Here is a 23844-nt window from a genome sequence, read left to right on the forward strand (position 1 = left end):
TACCCCAAGAAAGGGTGGGGCTCCATTTGGGAATCAGGTTTACCTACTGGCATCTTCGTTGCTGGCTACGACGTGGACACCCCCTGCTGTGATCGGGAGGGCGAGCCGCTACGGGAGGGAGATCAAGTGACGTACACCCGCCACCAGAATGCGCAAGGATGGCGTGCCCGGAAGGTGCGGCGATGTGAGCCTGAGAGAGTCTCACCTGTGGCCCCAACTACGGGTGATCCAGAATTGCCGGATCTCGTTACTATCTCCACGGTGCGCTTTGTAGTAGCTCCCGAGCTTGCCCGCCGGGTTAGTCTTCAAATCCAGACGCCGAGTGACCTGGTGGCCCCTGTGGAGCTTGCCGCTGGAATCCGTGTCACAGTGACCGGGGTCCAGGAACCAAAGCCACCGGAAGGAGAATAAACCTCGATACCATGGAAAATGTAAATAGTTAACTGTTCATTCCTTTAACTGTTCCTGTTTGCTGCTAAACCCGCCCAGGGTTAATGGATCCCTCTGTTGACCCGGGATCCTCTTTGTTTGTTTTCCTTTCCTAAAATTTTTGCACCAGTTTAAGGAACTGCAGAAATCATGGACTGTGCATGATTCGAACTTCCCTTGTAAATAGTTTGCACCTTCTTAAAGGTGCTCCCTACTGGTTTTAGCCAAAGACACTTTGCGAAGATATTTGCCCTATTTGTTTGAGCCAAAGACACTTTGCGAAGAAACTGTTCCTACTGGTCCTAGTTAAAGACACTTTGTGAAGATACCGGACCGGAACTTTGCATGGGACTGGTAGGCTGAGAAGACGAGCTACCTCAGAGAGACTTGGTCTCCTCTTAAAGGGGATGTGAGAAACTGAACTTGAGAGAGATACTGTTGCAGAACAGTAATGCCATAATGATGCCTTGAAAAGAAAATGTAACTGTTTTACATGCCGAGTTATATGTGTTGAATTTGTTAAAATGTGAAATTTGAATAATGTTTTGAAGACAGGAAAGATGCAGAGAGCCCGTAGGGGTAGAAGTAGAGGTCTGCATAGTTGAAAGTAAGAGAAGTAATAATGAGGGTGAGGATAGAAGGTAAACCCTGCGTCCCCATTGAAAAGTTACTTTATTGCTAAGGACAGAGAGTGAACCCGTAGGGGTTAGAGAGTGAGTCCTTAAAGGGGCCGAGTAGAGCTGGCTCAGAGTTCTTCAACCGAAAGGAATGTTATGTCTATACTGTGTATAGTAGCGAAAGGCAGTAGGCCCTGGCTGAACAGGGCGGTCCTGTAGAAGAAAGGAGAGGCAGTAGGTCTGGTGCCGTAGGGACAGGCGGTCCTGCAGGTTCACAAGAAGGAGAATGTAAAGTTGAAATGCCTTATAATGTGATTATAGGAAGGCCTTTGATAGACTAAGAGTGTGAGTTTCTTAAAGGCAATGTTAAGTTATTATTTCAAAAATTGCACTAAATAGAATACCCGGTTGGGTAACAGAAGTTATTTATACTCTGTAAATTATAAGGTTAATTATGTTTGTAACGTTACAAGTGTCCTCACCTCCCATAAAGGGAAGCCTACTTAAGTATACTTATTGTTATTTGCACTCAACAAAATTGTATGTCTTTTTGCTAACCTGTATTGTTGTTTTTCTTCCCAGTCCCGGAGTACTGTGTTTAACCAGGGGGGAGTGCAGCGCCCCAGAGTCCTGGTCGTTGCAGTAGCATGGTTCAGCCACTAAGGGGGGCCATGCTGCGTTCGATGGCACGGAAGGAGTTCTCTGAGCAGGTATCACAGTCACCAATACATTTCACAGCTGGGCCTCCGGGGGGAGCTAAGGGTGCTATTCATTAGGCCACTCCCCACCATAGTGGGTAAACTGGGGGTCAGGCAGGAAGTTAGAGAGAACGCTGACGGGATTGAACGGAGCAACACCTGGTGGCAGAGGGTGTTGTGAAGGGAGAGACTGTAGGGTCTCTGCCAGGGGTGGGATCCTGGCAGAGGCTTGGCATGGAAAGAACGTAAAGGGACCGTGCCTGCTCAGCATAGCGGCGGTGCCCAAGGAAGGACTAAGAAGCGAGATAGATTGTGCTGAGTGAGAAACGAAATCAAGCGAAAGGAGATACCAGTGAGGGTTGTGCTGAAAGAGGCAGCACCTTACTGAGGCGCACTACCGGTGGCCGGAACGCCGAGGAGGTAAAGAGTTTCAAGCCATACCTCAGACCTACGGCAGGGCAGTTAGCTTGAGGCGGACTGTCTCACGCATCACCCAGGAAGGCAAAGGGGGGTACCAACAGGAGAGGGGCGCAGATAGAGTCCCGGAAGATCTCCGAGCCTCCCCGTCATACGGGTGCGTTCCTACCATAGTATCTGGAGGGACGAGGAAGATCATTGCGAATTAAGTTGTTGTGAGGGAACACGAGAAACAGACACAACAGTTGTGGGGTACTTTCCGTAAGCACAGCAGGGAAGGACTGCAACACATAGCGCTAGAAGGAAGGCACCGATTTCCACCTGCAAGGAGAGCTCTGGAAGTGCCATTGGACCGGCCGGACTTGCGCAGCCTGGTGAGCCGTATTCCGGACTGAGGACCCAGAGAGCTTCAGTAAAGAGGTAAAGAGACTGCAACCTGGTGTCCTCGTTATTTACCGCGACCTGCACCCCACAACTGCACCGCTACAACATCGCTTATTGCACCGGACGTCCCCCACTGACAGACAGGGCCACGGACCGGGTCTAGCCACCGTGACAACCCCAGGACTGAGACCTAGAGGCCCGGCTCCGGGTACCCCTCGGCCCTGCGGCGGTGTGGGGGCGCTCCAACTGCTGTTCACAAGTTTGGGGAGGGTCTTAAATAGTCAGAAAAGGCTGGAAAAAGAGATAATTAATCCAAACATGTGAAGCTCATTGTTCTTTGTGCCTGAACTACTTCTTAATACTTTAGGGGAACCAAACAGAATTCTGGTGTGTTGAGGGGTTGAATAATAAATGACCCTCTGAAAAAACTTTTCACAATTTAAAAAAAATAAATAAACAAAGAAATAACATTCTTTTTTGCTGCAGTGCATTTCACACTTCCAGGCTGATCTACAGTCCAAATGTCACAATGCCAAGTTAATTCCAAATGTGTAAACCTGCTAAATCTGCAGGGGGTTGAATACTACTTGTAGGCACTGTATATATATATATATATATATATATATATATATATATATATATATATATATAAAAAAAAGAAAGACAGCACAATCTTTTTTTCATCTATTACCAAAGACCATTTCAACAGTGGTTGGGAAGACGCTGCACTACAATTTGGTAATATAAGATGCTGTTCCGATTTTGAACTATATATATATATATAAAGCCCGTTGGCGCTTTGACAAACTCCTGGGTTTTTAGCTGCTAAGTTCACTTGAGGGGGGATTCTGCTTTTCTTTAGGAATTTATCTACAGGTGTAGTGATGATTTTGACTCTATGGCCGGAGACACACTGGTGCGAGATATGGCCGAGTCTCGCTGGTTAAAAGCAAGCTGTGGCACCTGCACTCCGGAGCGGAGCGTGCAGCTGCATAGCAATACATGGAGCTGCATGCTCCGCTCCGGAGTGCCGGTGCCACGGCTTGCTTTTAACCAGCGAGACTCGGCCGTATCTCACACCAGTGTGTCTCCGGCCTATGGGTGTTTTCCAGAAACAGGCAGCAGTGGATATTTCTGAGTGAAAACTGCAAACTGCCGCTGCAGTGACCAGTACACTGTAGTGACCAGCACGTTGCAGTCACTAGTACGTTATGCCCATCCCGTGCTTCTGGATACATGCACCCATAAATTAGGCGGGCTCTCATCACTACAGAAATGCCAAACATGTGGATAATATACAGTATGTGGTTTAGGTACACTGTGGGGCTCAGAAGGAAGAGGGCATTTGAATTTGGGAGCGCAGAATTAGTATTGGTAATGCTTTTCCAGAGCCTTCGTACTAGCAGTAACGTGGAAGCCCCCTTTATTTCCGTTAACAGATGATGAACCTGAGTGAGGACTTGCTTTTTTTGTGGATTGAGTGGAAGCTTTTATTGGGAACATTTTACATAACGTTTGGGATCACAGTTATCCGGCGCGCTAATGCTGACCACTTACTTTGGGATTTCTATCTAAATCTCTGAATGGCGCGACAGAAGAAGCCCCCTATCCATTCACTATAATGAGACAGCAGAATTACTCTGGACTCCATCTGGCCTCTGTTCAGCGGTGTCCTTCTTTTCAGAGCTGCACAAAACTGGGTGACTGTGATTTGATGTATGACTTAAAAGATGGACACCGCCGGATCACAGGTCTTATGGCTTCCACAGTGCCCCCATCTGCCTCATTATAGGTAATCTTTCACTGTGGGTTCCGTTAGAATCATCTATTTCAGAGATTTACACGGAAACCCCGGTGTAAGCACTCAGCACAGTGCTCGAGATAAATGTGGAGAATTGGCTTGATTTATTTTTTACGCCGTTCGTCATGCGGTATAAGTGATTAGGTGACTTTATTCTTCGTGTCGGTGCGATTACTGTGATACCAGATTTATATTGGGTTTTTGTTTGGCTGCTGTTACACACTAAAAGATGCTTTTTTATTGCGCATCACCATATTTTGACAGCTATAATTTTTCCATATTTCGTCCGACACAGAGTCATGTGATGGCTTGTTTTTTGCAGGTCGATCTGTTGTTTTTATTGGTACCATTTTCGGGCACATAACATTTTTTGATCGCTTTTTATTCTGATTTTTGGGAGACAGAATGATCAAACACCAGGAATTCAGGATTTTTTTTTTTTAATGACGTCTCGTGTGTAGTAAAATTAATAAGGTAGCTTTATTTTTTGGGTCAGTCCTATTAGTGATACCACATTTATATATTTTTTTACGTTTTGCCTCTTTTTTCAATAAAAACTATTTTATAGAAAAAACAATTGTTTTTGCATCGCTTTATTCTGAAAGCTATAACTGTTTTATTTTTCCGCTGTTGGAGCTGTATGGCAGCTTGTTTTCTGTGGGAAAAGATGATGTTTTCATCGCTATCATTTTTATTTTTATATGACTTTTTGATTGCCTTGTATTCTACTTTTTGTTTGGTGGCATGATGAAAAAGGAAAGGTTTTAGCTGTGTTTTTTTTTCTTTTTAACGTTGTGCACCAAAGGAGTGAACAAGTGTGACTTTTTTATAGGTTGGCTCGTTCCGGACGCGGCGATACCAAATTTGTGTACTTTTTTGTTTGTACATATATATGTATTTATTGGTTTAAAATTTTTTCTTTTCTTTTTTATTTTGTGCTTTTTTTGTTTTAATAGTTTTAAAACTTTTTTTTACTTTTTTACTTTTTTTCATACACATGTATTGAATTGCAAGAGACCTGTTAGGGTATGTGTCCACGTTCAGGATTGCATCAGGATTTGGTCAGGATTTTCCATCAGTATTTGTAAGCCAAATCCAGGAGTGGAACAATTAGAGGAAAAGTATAATAGAAACATATGCACCAATTCTGCATTTATCACTCACTCATGGTTTTGGCTTACAAATACTGATGGAAAATACTGACCAAATCCTGATGCAATCCTGAACGTGGACACATACCCTTAGTGTTGCACTGTGAAATCGCTTGTTAGACTCAGCTGCAGGCTGAGACTAACAAGCCACCGTAACTGGCAGACCCGGAGGTCATGACATGACCTCCGACTGCCTGGACAATGCAGGATCAGATCTCATCATGGGGGGCGTTTGAGAGGTGAGTATAGCAGGGGTCTCCCTCTGCTATCTTCTAAATGCCGTGATTGCGGCATCTAGACAATAGCAAAAAGTTAACATTAGTGATGAGCGAGTATACTCGTTGCTCTGGTTTTCCCGAGCACGCTCGGGTGATCTCAGAGTATATGTTACTGCTCGGAGATTTAATATTTGTCAACCCAGCTGCATGAGTTATGGCTGCTAGACAGTTGAATACATGTGGGGATTCCCTAGCAACCAGGCAACCCCCACATGTATTCAGGCCGGCTAGCAGCTGTAAATCATGCAGGTGCGTCGACAAAAACTAAATCTCCGAGCAGTGACAAATACTCTGAGACCACCCGAGCATGCTCTGGAAAACCAGAGCAACGAGTATACTCGCTCATCACTAGTTAACATCATTGGAACCTGATCTAATCAGGTTCCGATGATGTTACCTGTCAGAGCTATCGCTGTGCACAGGAATCACATCGCTTGCAGGACCCTGGGGGTCCTGAGCACTGCTAGACAACCCACCGTTGATAAATGTTGGCGCTGCACAAAGCCCAGCAAGCGCCGACGTATATATCTACTGTGGGCTGTCATGAAGAGATTAATGACAGCCAATACATCTTTTTACTGACATGCGATATAAGAGAATAGCATAATCTGACAGGTGACAATCCAGCAGCCGTCTGCTGCACACTATAGCTGACAACTTGCTGTATCAGACACGATCAGTGTTTACACCGTCCATATCTGATTAACCCCTTAGATGCTGCTATCAGTAGTGACTATATCACATAAATGGTTAAGAGTGTGGGGGCTCTCTCTTTAGCCACATCGGTGCCCTGAGATCATGATTGTGTGGTCTTGATGTTTGCCATGGCAATTCACAGCCAAATAACAGCCTTAGGTAGTGCACACATTGCGAATTGGTGTGCGGATTTTTCCGCAATGATTTTGTTAAATCTGCAGGTAAACCACAGTGCGGATTACCCGCGGATTTACCGTGTTTTTTTGTGCGTTTTTTGTGCGGATTCCACCTGTGGTTTTACACCTGCGGATTCCTACTGAGGATACCGCTGTGGAATCCGCACAAAGAATTGACATGCTGCGGAAAAAACAACGCTGCGTTTTTTTCTGCAGCATGTGCACTGTGGATCTTGTTTTCCATACTTTTACATGGTACTGTAAACTCATGGAAAACAGCTGCAGATCCTCAGGGTCAAATCCACTGCCGATCCGCAGCAAAATCCGCAATGTGTGCACATAGCCTTAAGTGTTATGATCTGGTGGCAGGATCACAAACTGACCTGAAGGGTAAACCAATAACACGGACAAGCTCTGGGGATGTGGTAACTATACTGACCGCAACACTGATCCTATCCAAACACACCAAAGGCAGCCGTGGAGTGTTACCTGAAAACCTAGACGCCTCTTCACAGCCTGAGAAACTGTCTACCCCTAGAGAGAAAGCAAAGACCTCACTTGCCTCAGAGAAATAACCCCAAAGTTATAGAAAGCCCCCCACAAATAATAACGGTGAGTTGAGAGGAAAACACAAACGCAGAAATGAAACAGGTTCAGCAAATGAGGCCCGCTAACGCTAGATAGGAGGAAGATAGTAAAGGGGTCTGTGCGGTCAGTAAAAAACTATCAAAAGCATCCACGCAGAGAATACAAGAACCCCCACACCAACTCACGATGTGAGGGGCGCACTCTTGCACCCCAGAGCTTCCAGCAAGCAAAAAATCACATAGCAAGCTGGACTAAACTCATCATATACATAGAAAAGTTTTCAAGGAAATAATGAGCAAAATGAACAAGCAAACTTAGCTTCTCCAGAAGGAGACTGGTCACAAGGCAGGTCCAGGAGAAATGAGACCTAGCACTGAGTACAACGACAGCAGGCAACAAATGATGGTCCAGGTGAACTAAATAGAAAACCTGGCTAGCAGGTAACGAGGCAGCTGATCCCAGCCACAGACCCACAGAATAACAAAAGAGCCACCAGAGGGAGCCCAAGGACAGAACTCACACAGTACCACTCACGACCACAGGAGGGAGTCCGAGAACAGTGTTCACAACACTTAAGGTACCGTCACACTAAACAATATCGCTAGCGATCCGTGACGTTGCAGCGTCCTGGCTAGCGATATCATTGTGTGTGACAGGCAGCAGCGATCAGGATCCTGCTGTGATATCGCTGGTCGTTGCTGAAAGTTCAGAACTTTATTTGGTCGTCAGACCGGCGTTTATCGTCGTGTTTGACACCAAAAGCAACGATGCCAGCGATGTTTTACACTGGTAACCAGGGTAAACATCGGGTTACTAAGCGCAGGGCCGCGCTTAGTAACCCGATGTTTACCCTGGTTACCAGCGTAAAATGTAAAAAAAATAAACAGCACATACTCACCTTCACGTCCCCCGCCGTCCGCTTCCCACACTGACTGAGCGCCGGCCGTAAAGTGAAAGTACAGCACAGCGGTGACATCACCGCTCTGCTGTTAGGGCCGGCGCTCAGTCAGTGCAGGAAGCGGACGCCGGGGGACGCGAATGTGAGTATGTGCTGTTTGTTTTTTTTACATTTTACGCTGGTAACCAGGGTAAACATCGGGTTACTAAGCGCGGCCCTGCGCTTAGCAACCCGATGTTTACCCTGGTTACCCGGGGACCTCGGCATCGTTGGTCGCTGGAGAGCGGTCTGTGTGACAGCTCTCCAGCGACCAAACAGCGACGCTGCAGCAATCGGCATCATTGTCGCTATCGCTGCAGCGTCGCTTAATGTGAAGGTACCTTTAGAGTCTGCTGGCTATAGTGGCCTGTTCAGAAGTTACCAGCATCTAGGTGGTAAAAATACACTTTTTCATTCCTATTATGCTACTTAGCATTAATTCCTGAAAATTACCTGAAGGATTAATAAACTACCTGACAGCAGTTTCCAATATGTCAGGTAGTGCTGTTTTTAAAATCTAATCACTTTTGCTGGTTTCTCAATATTATCCCGCAAAGTCACTTCAAACCTGAATAGGTCCCTAAAAAAAAAGATTTGTAAATTTCCTTGAAAAATTGCTGCTACATTTTAAAACCTCCTAAAATGCTAACAAAATAAAGTAACATTTTACAAATGGTGCTGATGTAAAGCTGACATGAAATGTTATTTATTAATGTCTTTCTGTGTTATGACTATCTGGGTTAAAGAGATACTCATTCAAAGTTTGAAAAATTGCTATTTTTTTTTAACATTTTTCTCAAATTTCTGATATTTTTTGGAAATAAACACAAAACATATTGACCTACATTTACCATTAAAATAAATTATAATGTGCCATGAAAAAACAATCTTAAAATCACTGGGATTTGCTAAAGCGTTCCAGAGTTATTACCACATGACATCAAGTGACACTGGTCAGATTTAAAAAATTTGGCCCGGTCACTAAGGGGTTAAGGATGATAATAAACCATGAGATATTAAGGATTACAAGTGCTCCTCTTTATGTAGCATTTTGGCTAGTAAACCAAAACTTTAGGTCTCAGGCACAGAGTCTGCAAAGACTACAAGTTCTTAGTGCACATATTAGGAGACAAAACATCTCTGTACATACAAAATAAGACAGAAACAAACATATGCTTGACCAAATAACCACGTGCAGACACCTGTACACAATACATGGATTGAATCAATTAATAGTACTATTTCAAGCATGTGTTTTATTGGTAAATCTATGTTTTAAACTGCTTACCATTGATGAAAAAGTACAGACACACAAAATAATAAATAGAAATCTAGTAATAATAATTGTTCCTATTATTATTCATAATTTTTTTTTGCTTGTATTTATTCCACTTTAGACCGGAACTCACCATGTCTGATACAGAGGATATAACAGAAGAATCTGAGTATGTACTTACTGATTTTATTTAAATTTCTTTTTCATAATATATTTAGCGATATTGTAAAGAAAACTTGCCTGATATTTCCCAACTGTCACTAGAATGAGGATGCTGATAATGCTCACACCCAGCAGCGTAACCACCGCAAATTGCCGCTGCGACCAGGATCGAGGGCCCAATGACACCAGCAGAAACTGCAACTGGACGCACATCCAGTTGGAGAGTATTGCCTCGCACAGACACATCAGGTATGTGTGTGGCAATACACATTGCCGTTCAATCAGATGCCAGCAGCTAACGTCGACGTGCACGTGATGGGGCACAAGGCAGTGACATCATATGCTCCTAAGTCAGCTGCACCCTGAAGTCAGAAGATGGCTTCACGATATGACGCGAGCAGTGGGGGAGTGAAGCAAAGGTATTTAGTTATTTTAAAAAAAGTCAGTGGCCATACTAATACATGGATGACTATAGGGTGCATAATACTTTAAAGATGACTATGTGGTGCATTATACTTTATGGATGACTATAGAAGGGGAAATTTTATTTTATGGATGACTATGGGGTGCATTATGAGTTATAAATGACTATGGGGGTGCATTATCTTTTATGGGTGACCATGGGGTGCATTATACTTTATGGATGATTATGGGGTGCATTATACATTATGGATGATTATGGGGTGCATCATACTTTATATATGACTATGAGGTGCATTATACTTTATGGATGACTATAGGATGCAGTGCATTATACTTTATGGAGGACTATGGGGCTGTGCATTATACTTTATGGATGAATATGTGGCTGCATTATACTTTATGGATGATTATGGGGATAAATTATACTTTATGGATGACTGTAGGGTGCAGTGCATTATCCTTTATGGATGACTATGTGGATACATTATACTTTATGGATTAACATGTTGTTAGGGTCGGTGAAACGCACTAAATAACATATAATAATAAAGTGCGTTCGCCACCCGGGGTCCACCGTGCAGGGATGGTATACTGCAGCTAGGAGGACAATGGCGAAACAAGCAGCGAGCGTAACTCACTCACACTGAGTTAAATGACACTCAGCATAGAAGCACGTGGCTGTGCCAATCGCAAACAGCGATGGAAAAGAAACTCTGCATCAGAGCTGTGTTTATAGGTTCACAGCCGCAGAATGATAATGGTGCTAAATGCGAACCCTGTTAACTTCACAGGAGTTCGCTACCTCACTGAGGCAAAGGAAGCGGTAGTGGAATAAAACTCAGTGCCTGTACACACAGAACTCCTCTCCGGAGAAGCCGGAATTCTGAAGACTAAACGCCAGCCCTGAACCCACACAAACATTCTCCTCTCCGGAGGTGCCGTAAGTCTAAAGGCTCCAGGCCTGCCCTGTGCACATGCAAACAAGTCCACTCTACCGTTAGGTTCCACGCACTCACAGAATATAAATGATCTTAGTGCACCGAGGGCACGCCAAAGATCCTTTTATAGATTTTGCCAATCAGACAGGACCTTGCTCACGGGCCAATCCAAAGCCGGACCAGAACCTGAACATGTGACGGCCGACCACCAATGAGAAGTAGCCTCGCGAGCATGCTCAGTAGACAGAATCCTGGACTTAGTCTCAGGAGGAATCATGCGCTGCTGTCTATTATTAGTTACAATAGCTGAATCTGGAGAGGCAATGGTAACCATGAGCAGAGACTGAGTCTGAGCAAGACAACAAGACGGATGTCTATGCTGAGCAGCATCCACTGCGATTGGGACTAAATAGGAGACTGTAGAGGAAGATAGGGCTTGGGATCTATCCTATGCAGAGGAAGAATCCCAACACTTAACATATATGGCTGCATTATACTTTATGGATGACTATGGGAGTACATTATACTTTATATATGACTATGAGGTGCATTATACTTTATAGATGACTTTGGGGGGTACATTATGCATTATACTTCTTCTATAGAGCCCCATTACTTCTATGTACACCCATGGTGAGTATAATTATTTATTTTATTCTGTTCATTAACCCCTTTACCCCCAAGGGTGGTTTGCATGTTAATGACCAGGCCAATTTTTACAATTCTGACCACTGTCCCTTTAAGAGGTAATAAACTCTGGATTGCTTCCATAGATCCCAGTGATTCTGACAATATTTTCTCATGACATATTGTACTTCATGTTAGTGGTAAAATTTCCTTGACATTACTTCAGTTTATTTGTGAAAAAAATGGAAATTTGGCGGAAATTTTGAAAATTTCCCAATTTTCCAACTTTGAAATTTCATGCCCTTAAATCACAGAGATATGTCACACAAAATACTTAATAAATAACATTTCCCACATGTCTACTTTACATCAGCACAATTTTGGAACCAAAATTTTTTTTTGTTAGGCTGGTTTCACATTTGCGTTTTTTGCCGCTGCGTTTTAGCGCAAAAAAAGCATGCTTTTTTTCCTATATTTAACATTAAAAACACATGCTTTTTTTGTATGCGTTTTGCCGCGTTTGACGACGTATGCGTCGTTTCTATGCTTGCGTTTTGTTGCAGAAATGCAACATGTAGTAATTTCTAGAGGCGTTTTTTTGCCGCAAAAAAACGCATGCTTTTTTTGCGGCAAAAAACGTATTGCTGTCTATGTAAACGCATGCGTTTTTAAGCACATGCGTTTGGTTGCGTTTTTAAACGCATGCGTTTCCATAGAAAAAAACAAGAATACACACTGATAAGCCACCCCCACCATCAAGGTGATAAAGGGATCCAAACCCTAACCCTAACCCTACCCCTAACCCTACCCCTAACCCTAGGGATCCTAACCCTAACCCTACCCCTAACCCTACCCCTAACCCTATCCATAACCCTAGGGATCCTAACCCTACCCCTAACCGTACCCCTAACTCTACCCCTAACCCTAACCCTACCCCTAACCCTAGGGATCCTAACTCTAACCCTAACCCTACCCCTAACCCTAACCCTACCCCTAACCCTAGGGATCCTAACCCTACCCCTAACTCTACCCCTAACCCTAACCCTACCCCTAACCCTAGGGATCCTAACCCTACCCCTAACCCTACCGCTAACCCTAGGGATCCTAACCCTACCCCTAACCCTAACCCTAACCCCAACCCTAGCTATTTCTATTTATAGTGGGTTTTCTTGTTGATTTTGATGATTGGCAGCTGTCACACACTTCTCAGCATGCGTTTCAAAAACGCAAACGCAGGAAAAAACGCATGTAAACGCGGCAAAACGCTGCGTTTTTTTTACCGCATGCGAAAACGCATGCATCTAAAAAACGCAGCGTTTGCACGCTTTTTTTTCACCACCTGCGTTTGCGTTTTAAATGCTGCGTTTTTAAACGCTAATGTGAAACTAGCCTTAGAAAATTATAACGGTTAAAATTTGACCAGCGATTTCTAACTTTTACAACACCAGTTTTTTTTAGGGACCACATCACATTCAAAGTCACTTTGAGGGGTCTATATGATAAAAAATACCCTAAAGTGACACCATTCTAAAAACTGCACCCCTCAAGGTGCACAAAGCCACATTCAAGAAGTTTATTAACCCTTCAGGTGCTTCACAGGAATTTTGGAATGTTTAAAAAAAAATGAACATTTAACTTTTTTTTTCACAAAAAATTTACTTCAGATCCAATTTGTTTTACTTTACCAAGAGTAACAGGAGAAATTGGACCTGAAAAGTTGTTGTACACTTCGTCCTGAGTACGCTGATACCCCATATATGAAGGTTAACCACTGTTTGGGAAAGGGAAGGAGCGCCGTTTAACTTTTCAATGCAAAATTGGCTGGAATTGAGATCAGACACCATGTCACTTTTGGAGAGCCCCTGATGTGCCTAAACAGTGGAAACCCCCCACAAATGACACTATTTTGGAAAATAGACCCCTAAGGAACTCATCTAGATGTGTGGTGAGAGCTTTGAACCCCCAAATGTAGAGCCGTAAAAATAAAAAATCATATTTTTTTCACCAAAAATGATCTTTTTGCCCCAATTTTTTATTTTCCCAATGGTAACAGGAGAAATTGGACCCCAAAAGTTGTTGTACAATTTGTCCTGAGAATGCTTATACCCCATAAGTGGGGGTAAACCACTATTTGGGTGCATGGCAGAACCCAGAAGGGAAGGAGCGCCAGTTGACTTTTCAATGCAAAATTGGCTGGAATTGAGATCAGATGCCATATTGTGTTTAGAGAGCCCCTGATGTGCCTAAACAGTGGAAATCCCCCAATTATAACTCCAAGCCTAACCCCAACACACCCCTAACCCTAATCTCAACTCTAACCCTAATCTCAACTCTAACCCTAATCCCAAACCCTAATCCCAACCCTAACCCTAATCCCAACCATATCCCTAAAGTTAGCCCCAACTTTAACCCTAACTTTAGCCCCAACCCCAACCCTAAGCCTAACCCTAATGGGAAAATGGAAATAAATACATTTTTTTATTCTATTATTTTTCCCTAACTAAGGATGTGATAAAGTGGGGTTTGATTTAATATTTATAGCTTGTTTTAATAGCCAGTTTTTATGTTTGGCAGCTGTCACACACTAAAAGACGCTTTTTATTGCAAAAATTAGTTTTTGCATTACCACATTTTGGGAGCTATAATTTTTCCATATTTTGACCCACAGAGTCATGTGAGGTCTTGTTTTTTGCGGGAAAAGTTGACGTTTTTATTGGTACCATTTTTGGGCAAATTACATTTTTTCACCGCTTTTTATTCCAATTTTTGGGAGACAGAATGAACAAAAACCAGCAATTCATGAATTTATTCTTTTTTTTTGGGGGGGGGGGGCGTTTACACTGTCGCGCGTGTGGTAAAATTGATAAAGCAGTTTTATTCTTCAGCTTAGAACGATTACAGCAATACCTCACATTTTTTTTAATGTTTTGGTGCTTTTATACACTAAAAACTATTTTATATAAAAAATAATTATTTTTGCATCCCTTTATTCTAAGAGCTATAACTTTTTTATTTTTCCGATGATGGAGTTATGTGGTGGCTTCTTTTTTGCAGGACAAGATGACATTTTCAGCAGTTCCATGTTTATTTATATCCATCTTTTTGATTGCATATTATTCCACCTTTTGTTTGGCAGAATGATGATAATGCATTGTTTTTTTGGCTTTTTTGGTCGGGTCTTTACGGACGTGGAGATACCAAAAATGTGTACTTTTATTGTTTATTTATTTATTGATAGAATAAATAATAAAATTATTATTTTTAAAATATTTTTACAATTATTTAATTTTTTTTTTCCAGTTCATTCTAAATTTTACACTTGGTCCCACTATGGGACAATCATGTTGTTCAGACTGATCGCTTCTATAGCATGCAGATCTACATGCTATAGAAGCTGTCAGCGCTGCAGCTTCTCTATACACTAACATGAGACTTCCTGGTCATCACTGCGCATGACAGGAAGTCTCTCAGGTCTGGAGACCCGGATGTCTTCATGACGACATCGGGTCTCCATGGCAGCGATCGGGACACCGCATAATGCTGCGGGGTCTCCGAATCAAAGGCAGAGGGGCTGACCACCCTCTGTCAGCTCCGAAACTCTGCAATCAAGTTTGATTGCAGTGTTCTGGGGGTTAAATTGCCGGGAGCAGTCCGTGAATCAGCTGACACCTGACCGCGATCAGCCACTCTCCCCCGTGAGTGAGGCTGATCGCACATGACATACTATCCCGTCTATGGGCATACGGGCCCAGGGCACATGGATGGGATAGTACATCTAATGTCAGAAAGGGGTTAAAGAACAGTGTCAGAATGTGAATGTTCCAGATGTGGGACATAAACCAGAATGGGGCCCAGGATAAGGGACATATAGCAGAATTGGAAAAATAGATACCAGTATGGGACCAAGATGAGGGACATATGGTGGGGAAAATAAGCATTAGATACAATGCCGATTTTTCAAGTTTTCCCACCTACAGAAGACGAAAGAAAATCTCTATACAAACAAAAATATTGTTTTAAATAAGACAGAAACAAACATTTCCATGGTTTCAAATGATGCAAGCGGAATAATGTAAGGCTTGTGCACCTCAATCACAGCTTTATTAATGCTTGATCAAAAAACTATGTGCAGACACCGCAACACAATGCATGGATTGCATAAATTAATAGTACTATTTCAAGTGTATTTTTTTTATTGAAAAATGTATGTTTAAAACTGTTTACATTGATGAAAAAAAGCACAAACACAAAAAATAATACATTGATATTTAGTAATATAAATAATTATTATTATTCATAATTTTTATTTTGTTTGTGTTTATTCCATTTTAGACCAGAAATCGCCATTTCTGATACCGAGGATATAACAGAAGAATATGAGTATGTATTTGCTGATTTTGTTTTAATTTCTTTTGCATTCCATAGTTAGCAATGTCATATAGATGCTTGTCTGAGATTTCCCAACCACTACAAGTCTGAGAATGCTGATAAGGGCTCATTTCCACTGGCGAGGAAAACGGACGAGTGCAATCCGATAAAAAATCGGATTGCACTCGGACCAATGTTATTCAATAGGTGTATTTTCATTTGCGATTTTTTTCTCAGCCGAAATTGGACTGAGAAAAAAATCGCAGCATGCTGCGATTTGCTGCGAGTCTCGGACGAGACTCGCCAATGCAAGTCAATGGGTGCAAGAAAAAAATCACACAGCACTCGCACCATGCGAGTTCTGTCCGATTTTTACGCACCGGTGTCCTTTGAAAAGCAGGTAATTCAGCACGGTGTACAGTAAAATCACACTGACAGGTTAGAATAGAGTAGATATATACACATAGAATAGGTATATATACATATATATATGTCAGTGAGACACCTATATATCTATATTTATATTTAATGCAGCGCAAGATAGCATTAAAGCCGCTAATTCAAATGCCGGCTTTTCATTTCTCCTTCCCATACCCGACATGATATGAGACATGGTTTACATACAGTAAACCATCTCATATCCCCCTTTTTTTTGCATATTCCACACTACTAATGTTAGTAGTGTGTATGTGCAAAATTTGGGCGCTGTAGCTGCTAAAATAAAGGGTTAAATGGCGGAAAAAATTGGCGTGGGCTCCCGCGCAATTTTCTCCGCCAGAGTGGTAAAGCCAGTGACTGACGGCAGATATTAATAGCCTAGAGAGGGTCCATGGTTATTGGCCCCCCCTGGCTACAAACATCTGCCCCCAGCCACCCCAGAAAAGGCACATCTGGAAGATGCGCCTATTCTGGCACTTGGCCACTCTCTTCCCATTCCCGTGTAGCGGTGGGATATGGGGTAATGAAGGGTTAATGCCACCTTGCTATTGTAAGGTGACATTAAGCCAGATTAATAATGGAGAGGCGTCAATTATGACACCTATCCATTATTAATCCAATTGTTTGAAAGGGTTAAAAAACACGCACATGATTTAAAAGTATTTTAATGAAATAAACACCGGTTGTTTTAATATTTTATTGCTCTCTCAATCCATTTGCAGACCCTCGCTTGGAAAAATAATAAACCCACAATATACATACCTTCTGCTGACCCGTCACGTCCCACGAGGTAATCCATCTGAAGGGGTTAAAATAATTTACAAGCAGGAGCCCTGCAAATGCAGCTGTGCTCGTGCTTGTAATTCACCGGCAAATGAAGGAAATGTAGGTCATTGACCTACATTTCCTTCAGTCGCGGTGATGCGCCCCCTGGTGGATGTCCTCATATGACCTGGAGCGTGGGAAAAAGTTCCCAGGCTGCAGTTCATGAGAACATCCAGCAGGGGCGCATCACCGCGACTGAAGGAAATGTAGGTCAATGACCTACATTTCCTTCATTCGCCGGGGAATTACAAGCACGAGCACAGCTGCATTTGCAGGGATCCTGCTTGTACATTATTTTAACCCCTTCAGATGGATTACCTCGTGGGACGTGACGGGTCAGCAGAAAGTATGTATATTGTGGGTTTATTGTTTTGCCAAGCGAGGGTCTGCAAATGGATTGAGAGAGCAATAAAATATTAAAACAACCGCTGTGTTTATTTCATTAAAATACTTTTAAATCATGTGTGTGTTTTTTAACCCTTTCAAACAATTGGATTAATAATGGATAGGTGTCATAATTGACGCCTCTCCATTATTAATCTGGCTTAATGTCACCTTACAATAGCAAGGTGGCATTAACCCTTCATTACCCCATATCCCACCGCTACACGGGAATGGGAAGAGAGTGGCCAAGTGCCAGAATAGGCGCATCTTCCAGATGTGCCTTTTCTGGGGTGGCTGGGGGCAGATGTTTGTAGCCAGGGGGGGCCAATAACCATGGACCCTCTCTAGGCTATTAATATCTGCCGTCAGTCACTGGCTTTACCACTCTGGCGGAGAAAATTGCGCGGGAGCCCACGCCAATTTTTTCCGCCATTTAACCCTTTATTTTAGCAGCTACAGCGCTGAAATTTTGCACATACACACTACTAACATTAGTAGTGTGGAATATGCAAAAAAAGGGGGGATATGAGATGGTTTACTGTATGTAAACCATGTCTCATATAATGTCGGGTTTGGGAAGGAGAAATGAAAAGCCGGCAATTGAATTAGCGGCTTTAATGCTATCTTGCGCTGCATTAAATATAAATATAGATATATAGGTGTCTCACTGACATATATATATATGTATATATAGCTATTCTATGTGTATATATCTACTCTATTCTAACCTGTCAGTGTGATTTTACTGTACACAGCACTGATTTGCCGGCTTTTCAAAGGACACCGGTGCGTAAAAATCGGACAGCAATACGGATGTCATACGGATGTCATACGGATGTTGCGATTAAAAAATCGCATGACACTCGCATGACACTCGCACGATTTTCCTCCGTTTTTTCGGTCCGTTAATCGGACCGTTTTGTCTCTCGCATGTGGAAATGAGCCCTAATGCTCACACTCAGCGGCGTAACAACCGCAGTCACCGCTGTGTCCGGGACTAGCAAAACCCGATGATGCCAGCAGAAACTGAATCTGGATGTGCGTTCTCGGACGTACATGCAGTTGAAATGTATTGCCTTGCAAAGACACATCAGGTACGTGGGCAACAATACACACTGCAAGCCAGTCAGAGGCAAACAGCTGGCGTTGAAGTGCTATATTCTGAAGTCAGCTGTTGACTTTATAAGAGGGCACGCTCAGAGGGGAGCAAAGGAAAGGTAAGTATTTTTTTTTTTAAAGCATTGCCCTACTAGTACATGGATGACTATGGGGTGCAGTATACTTTATGTACCACTATTGGGGTGCATTATACTTTATGGATGATTATGGGGGTTCATTATACTTTATACATACCCTGGCAAAAATGATGGAATCACCGGCCTTGGAGAATGTTCATTCAGTTGTTTAATTTTGTAGAAAAAAAGCAGATCACAGACATGGCACAAAACTAAAGTCATTTCAAATGGCAACTTTCTGGCTTTAAGAAACACTAAAATAAATCAAGAACAAAAAATGTGGTAGTCAGTAATGGTTACTTTATTAACCAAGCATAGGAGAAAAATTATGGAGTCACTCAATTCTGAGGAAAAAATTATGGAATCATGAAACACAAACAAACAAAAAAACACTCCAAAACATCACTAGTATTTTGTTGCACCACCTCTGGCTTTTATAACAGCTTGCAGTCTCTGAGGCATGGACTTAAGGTACCGTCACACTAAACGATATCGCTAGCGATCCGTGACGTTGCAGCGTCCTCACTAGCGATATCGTTTAGTTTGACACGCAGCAGCGATCAGGATCCTGCTGTGATGTCGCTGGTCGCTGAATAAAGTCCAGAACTTTATTTGGTCGTCCGATCGCCGTGTATCGTTGTGTTTGACACCAAAAGCAACGATACCAGCGATATTTTACACTGGTAACCAGGGTAAACATCGGGTTACTAAGCGCAGGGCCGCGCTTAGTAACCCGATGTTTACCCTGGTTATCAGCGTAAAAGTAAAAAAAACAAACAGTACATACTCACATGCGCGTCCCCCAGCCTCTGCTTCCTGACACTTACTGAGCGCCGGCCCTAAAGTGAAAGTGAAAGCACAGCAGTGACGTCACCGCTGTGCTGTTAGGGCCGGAGCTCAGTCAGTGTCAGGAAGCAGAGGCTGGGGGACGCGCAGGTGAGCATGTAGTGTTTGTTTTTTTTACATTTTACGCTGGTAGCCAGGGTAAACATCAGGTTACTAAGCGCGGCCCTGCGCTTAGCAACCCGATGTTTACCCTGGTTACCCGGGGACCTCGGCATCGTTGGTCGCTGGAGAGCGGTCTGTGTGACAGCTCCCCAGCGATCAAACAGCGACGCTGCAGCGATCGCCATCGTTGTCGCTATCGCTGCAGCGTCGCTTAATGTGACGGTACCTCTAATGAGTGTCAAACAGTACTCTTCATCAATCTGGCTACAACTTTCTCTGATTGCTGTTGCCAGATCAGCTTTGCAGTTTGGAGTCTTGTCATGGACATAACAGACTGTAAACATTTTTGGTGGTTTTTTGGAGAATTTAGAAAAAAAAAAAGTGGAACAAGGCTAGCAGACAGAACTATGCAACTTATGCCTGCAAAGCTACGATTTTTCCACCACAGATACACCAGCCGTCAGCCTCAGATAACAGACTGATCTAAATGTGGCCTTGACATTTTTGGGCACAACTAATTTGTGTCAACATGTTGGCTATGAGGCAAAAAAAACCCTCACATCTGGTGTCTGGAACAAAAAAAATGGTAGATTTGCACATTCTTCGATTACTATAACCTGGCTGTAGTAGGCAGGGTGACCAAGCAAATAAATGTTGAAATAAGGGGGCTATGGATTGCTTTAGAATAAAAGGAGCAGGTATCAGGTGAAGAAAAAAAAAAGCCACAGAAAACTGCAGCTAGATATATTTTAAATAAGTAGCAGCAGCAGACAGTAATGGAGCTTTTGGAGGTATGCAGTGAGAGCTATGTACTCACATACAGTGCCTACAGGCCTTGCACTGATGTGGATATGTGCACCTAGACTCCCCTGCCTACCTAGCGCTGCAATCTCTGGATCCCCGAATTAGCCCTAGAAAAGACTGTTAGTTTCTCAGAAGTGTGGACTGAACAGTTGCAGACCTACACTAACTATTAAAAGTACGATTCTGACCCTATCTCAGCAAAAGCTCTCCCTACACTCGCTAAGTCCGGAGCAGAATGCGACGAGCAGGGCGGTGCCAGGTCTCTGATGACACTGTGCGGCCAGCCAGTCACTGTAATACCACAACAAAGATGGCTGCGGCATTACAGTGCAAGGCTGAAAATCCCTGCATTGTCATTGGCGCTCTAAAGAGCGCCAGAATTGCAGGGCGGAGACCCGAGCTCCCGCCAAATAATCCCAGAAATACTCGGTGCTTGCTGAGTACACCGAGCATAGTGATAATCAGGTGAGTACTAAGTAGTGGCGAGCACATTCACTCATCACTAGTCAATATCCATGACCCCTACCCAGTCTGATAATATCAGCCCCCAGCTGTCTTCTTTACCTTGTCTGGTTGTCAAAAATGGAGGGGACACCACACTTTTTTTTTTACTCATTTATTTAATTAATTAAAAAATATGGTGTGGCTGCAGCCTGCATCTGTAGGCTTTAACTGCACTGGCTAGCAAATATAAAAACGGATTTTTTTTAAATTATTTATTTATTGCTATAGTGCCATTTGGTGAATACTCTTCTCAGTCTTGCCTGCTCTCGCTTCTATCAGCAAGACCAGGCGTACACTGATGAGGATAGTACTCTCATCAGCTGAACCCTATGATCAGCGTTAACCTTTTTACCATCTGTCACAGCTGCTAGCTCACACAATATCGTGTGTGTGACATGGTGGTAATCGCAGCCAACCAACGGTATCGAACCAACTGAGGCCTTGTGTTTCTGTGGTGGAAAAATCATAGCTTCGCAAGCATAAGTTTCATAGTTCTGTATGCTAGCCTTGTTCTACTCATTTTTTTTTTTTATCAAAAAATCACCCCAAAAAAAAAAATGTATACAGTCTGTTCTGTCAGGTTGAGGCCTGTTGTGTCTGTGGTGGAAAAATCATAGCATTGCAGGCATAAGCTGCATAGTTCTGCCTGCTAGCCTTGTCCCACTCTTTTTTTTTTAAATTCTCCAAAAACTAGAAAAAAATGTATACAGTCTGAGGCCTGTTGTATCTGTGGTGGAAAAATCGTAGCATCGCATTTGCATCCTATCTGCTTCATATCCATTATCTTCAGGAGTCTTCATGAAATGATGTTATAGAAAAGGAAGCAGGTGCGCGAGGTCGGTGGAAGCTCTTTGGTCAGGGTGATCCGCACTTTCTCTCCATTTCGAATTTGGCTGAACACCTCGGTGACCTTATTCAATCTTTTTGGTAAAAACAACATGGTTCCATCAAACACCCGTGCCTTCCCGATGGTTTCTTCATTCTGGTACAGGAGGTCATACCGCAAACGCTTGGACTCCATGGCGGGGTTGAAGTCAACGTGATACTTGTACAGGGCCCGCTGTGGTCGGGACACCACCTTGATGTGGTTGGTCTCAAGAGCAATCTTGGTTCCAGAGGTGCCAGCTTTCGATTTTTGGACGTGTTCGATAGTCTATCGGGTGTTCACCCCGATGTCATAGAAGTCACGCTTATGGCCGCCCCTTTCTCCAATAGACACTTCTGCAAGTACAGCTGACACCTGCAGAATCTCAGACTATGGTCTGTCTGCTGCCGCAGCCGGCGGCCCTCTCTGGCACCCTCTTCCGATAAGCAAAGGCTCAGGCGCTGACTGCTAAGATCTGACTGCAGGCTGGGGTCATTGGGGCTGCTGTAGCTGTCCAAGTGGTCTTTGTGGGGCCTGCTCCTGAACAAGAGCTCGGCCACGGGCCCGGGATCTTGCTTGTCAGCTCATCTTTTACTTCCTACACAAACTACGCACTAGTGTGTATTGTGCCTAGTTTTTAATGAGGCCTTCATCAATGTTTCCTTATTCTCCACCACTAGATCACCATAGTGAGCATGTTGTATGCTGCTACAGCCATTCAATTTTTGGGCAAGGGTGTCTATGATACTACCCATAAATAATTTTTTTAAAGCTGTAACCCCCATGGAGAAATGTTTGTCAGGCTATGCACTTAGTGTATGAGAATTGCAAGTCTAGGAGACCTGCTCCTTTAAATCGGGCCTAGTTTTTAAGGAGGCCTTCCTCCACCTCTCATCATTTTCCACCACTAGATCACCAGGGTTCACGTGTTCCATGCTGCTACAGACAGTCAATTTTTTGGCAAGGGTGTCTGTGATCCCAATTAAATATTTTTTAAAAATGTATCCGCCATGGGGAAATGTTTGTCAGCCCATACACTTAGTGTATTGGCATTACAAGTCCAGGAGACCTGCTCCTTTAAATTGGGCCTCGTTTTTAATGAGGCCTTCCTCCATCTCTAATCATTTTCCACCACTAGATCACCAGGGTTCACTTGTTGCATGCTGCTACAGACAGTCAGTTTTTTGGCAAGGGTGTCTGGAATCCTAATTAAATATTTTTTAATAATGTATCCCCCATGGGGAAATGTTTGTCAGACCATACACTTAGTGTTTGGGCATAACAAGGGACAGTTTTATAGGTCGTGTCTTTACAGACGCGGCAATACCAAATATCTGTACTTTTATTGTTTAGATTTTTTTTAATTCAAATATTTATTTATTGGTAGAATAAATATAGTTTTTTTGTTTTTATTTTTTAAATATTTTTATAATTATTTAAAAAAATATTTTAATTCATTCTAAATTTTACCCTTTGTCCCACTATGGGACAATCATTTTGTGCAGGCTGATCGCTTCTATAGCATGCAGATCTACATGCTATAGAAGCTGTCATCAGCACTGCAGCTTCTATACACTAACCTGAGAGACTTCCTGGTAATCATTGCGCATGACAGGAAGTCTCTCAGGTCTGGAGACCCGGATGTATTCATGACGAGATCGGGTCTCCATGGCAGCGATCGGGACCCTGCATAATGCCGCAGGGTCTCCGATCCAAAGGAAGAGTGGCTTTCAGATCATGTGATCATCTTTGATTGCAGTGTTCTGGGGGTTAAAGTGCCGGGACCAGTCCGTGAATCAGCTGACACCCGGCCGTAATCAGCCGCGCTCCCCCTCCCCGTGAGTGAGGCTGATCGCACATGACATACTATCCCGT

The 23844-nt window shown here is 43.2% G+C and overlaps 1 protein-coding gene across 1 annotated transcript in view; it reads left to right on the forward strand.

The window, feature by feature from the left end:
* Positions 1-23844, forward strand: part of TNNT2 (troponin T2, cardiac type) — a 331594-nt gene that overhangs the window by 11785 nt on the left and 295965 nt on the right. The window contains exons 2-3 of the mRNA XM_077292793.1: positions 9570-9617; positions 15931-15978. Coding sequence (XP_077148908.1) covers positions 9583-9617; positions 15931-15978 — 83 coding nt within the window. The 5' untranslated portion in view covers positions 9570-9582. The remainder of the gene's footprint in view (positions 1-9569; positions 9618-15930; positions 15979-23844) is intronic.

Source organism: Ranitomeya variabilis, chromosome 2 (assembly GCF_051348905.1).
Source record: "Ranitomeya variabilis isolate aRanVar5 chromosome 2, aRanVar5.hap1, whole genome shotgun sequence".
NCBI classification, from domain to species: domain Eukaryota; kingdom Metazoa; phylum Chordata; class Amphibia; order Anura; family Dendrobatidae; genus Ranitomeya; species Ranitomeya variabilis.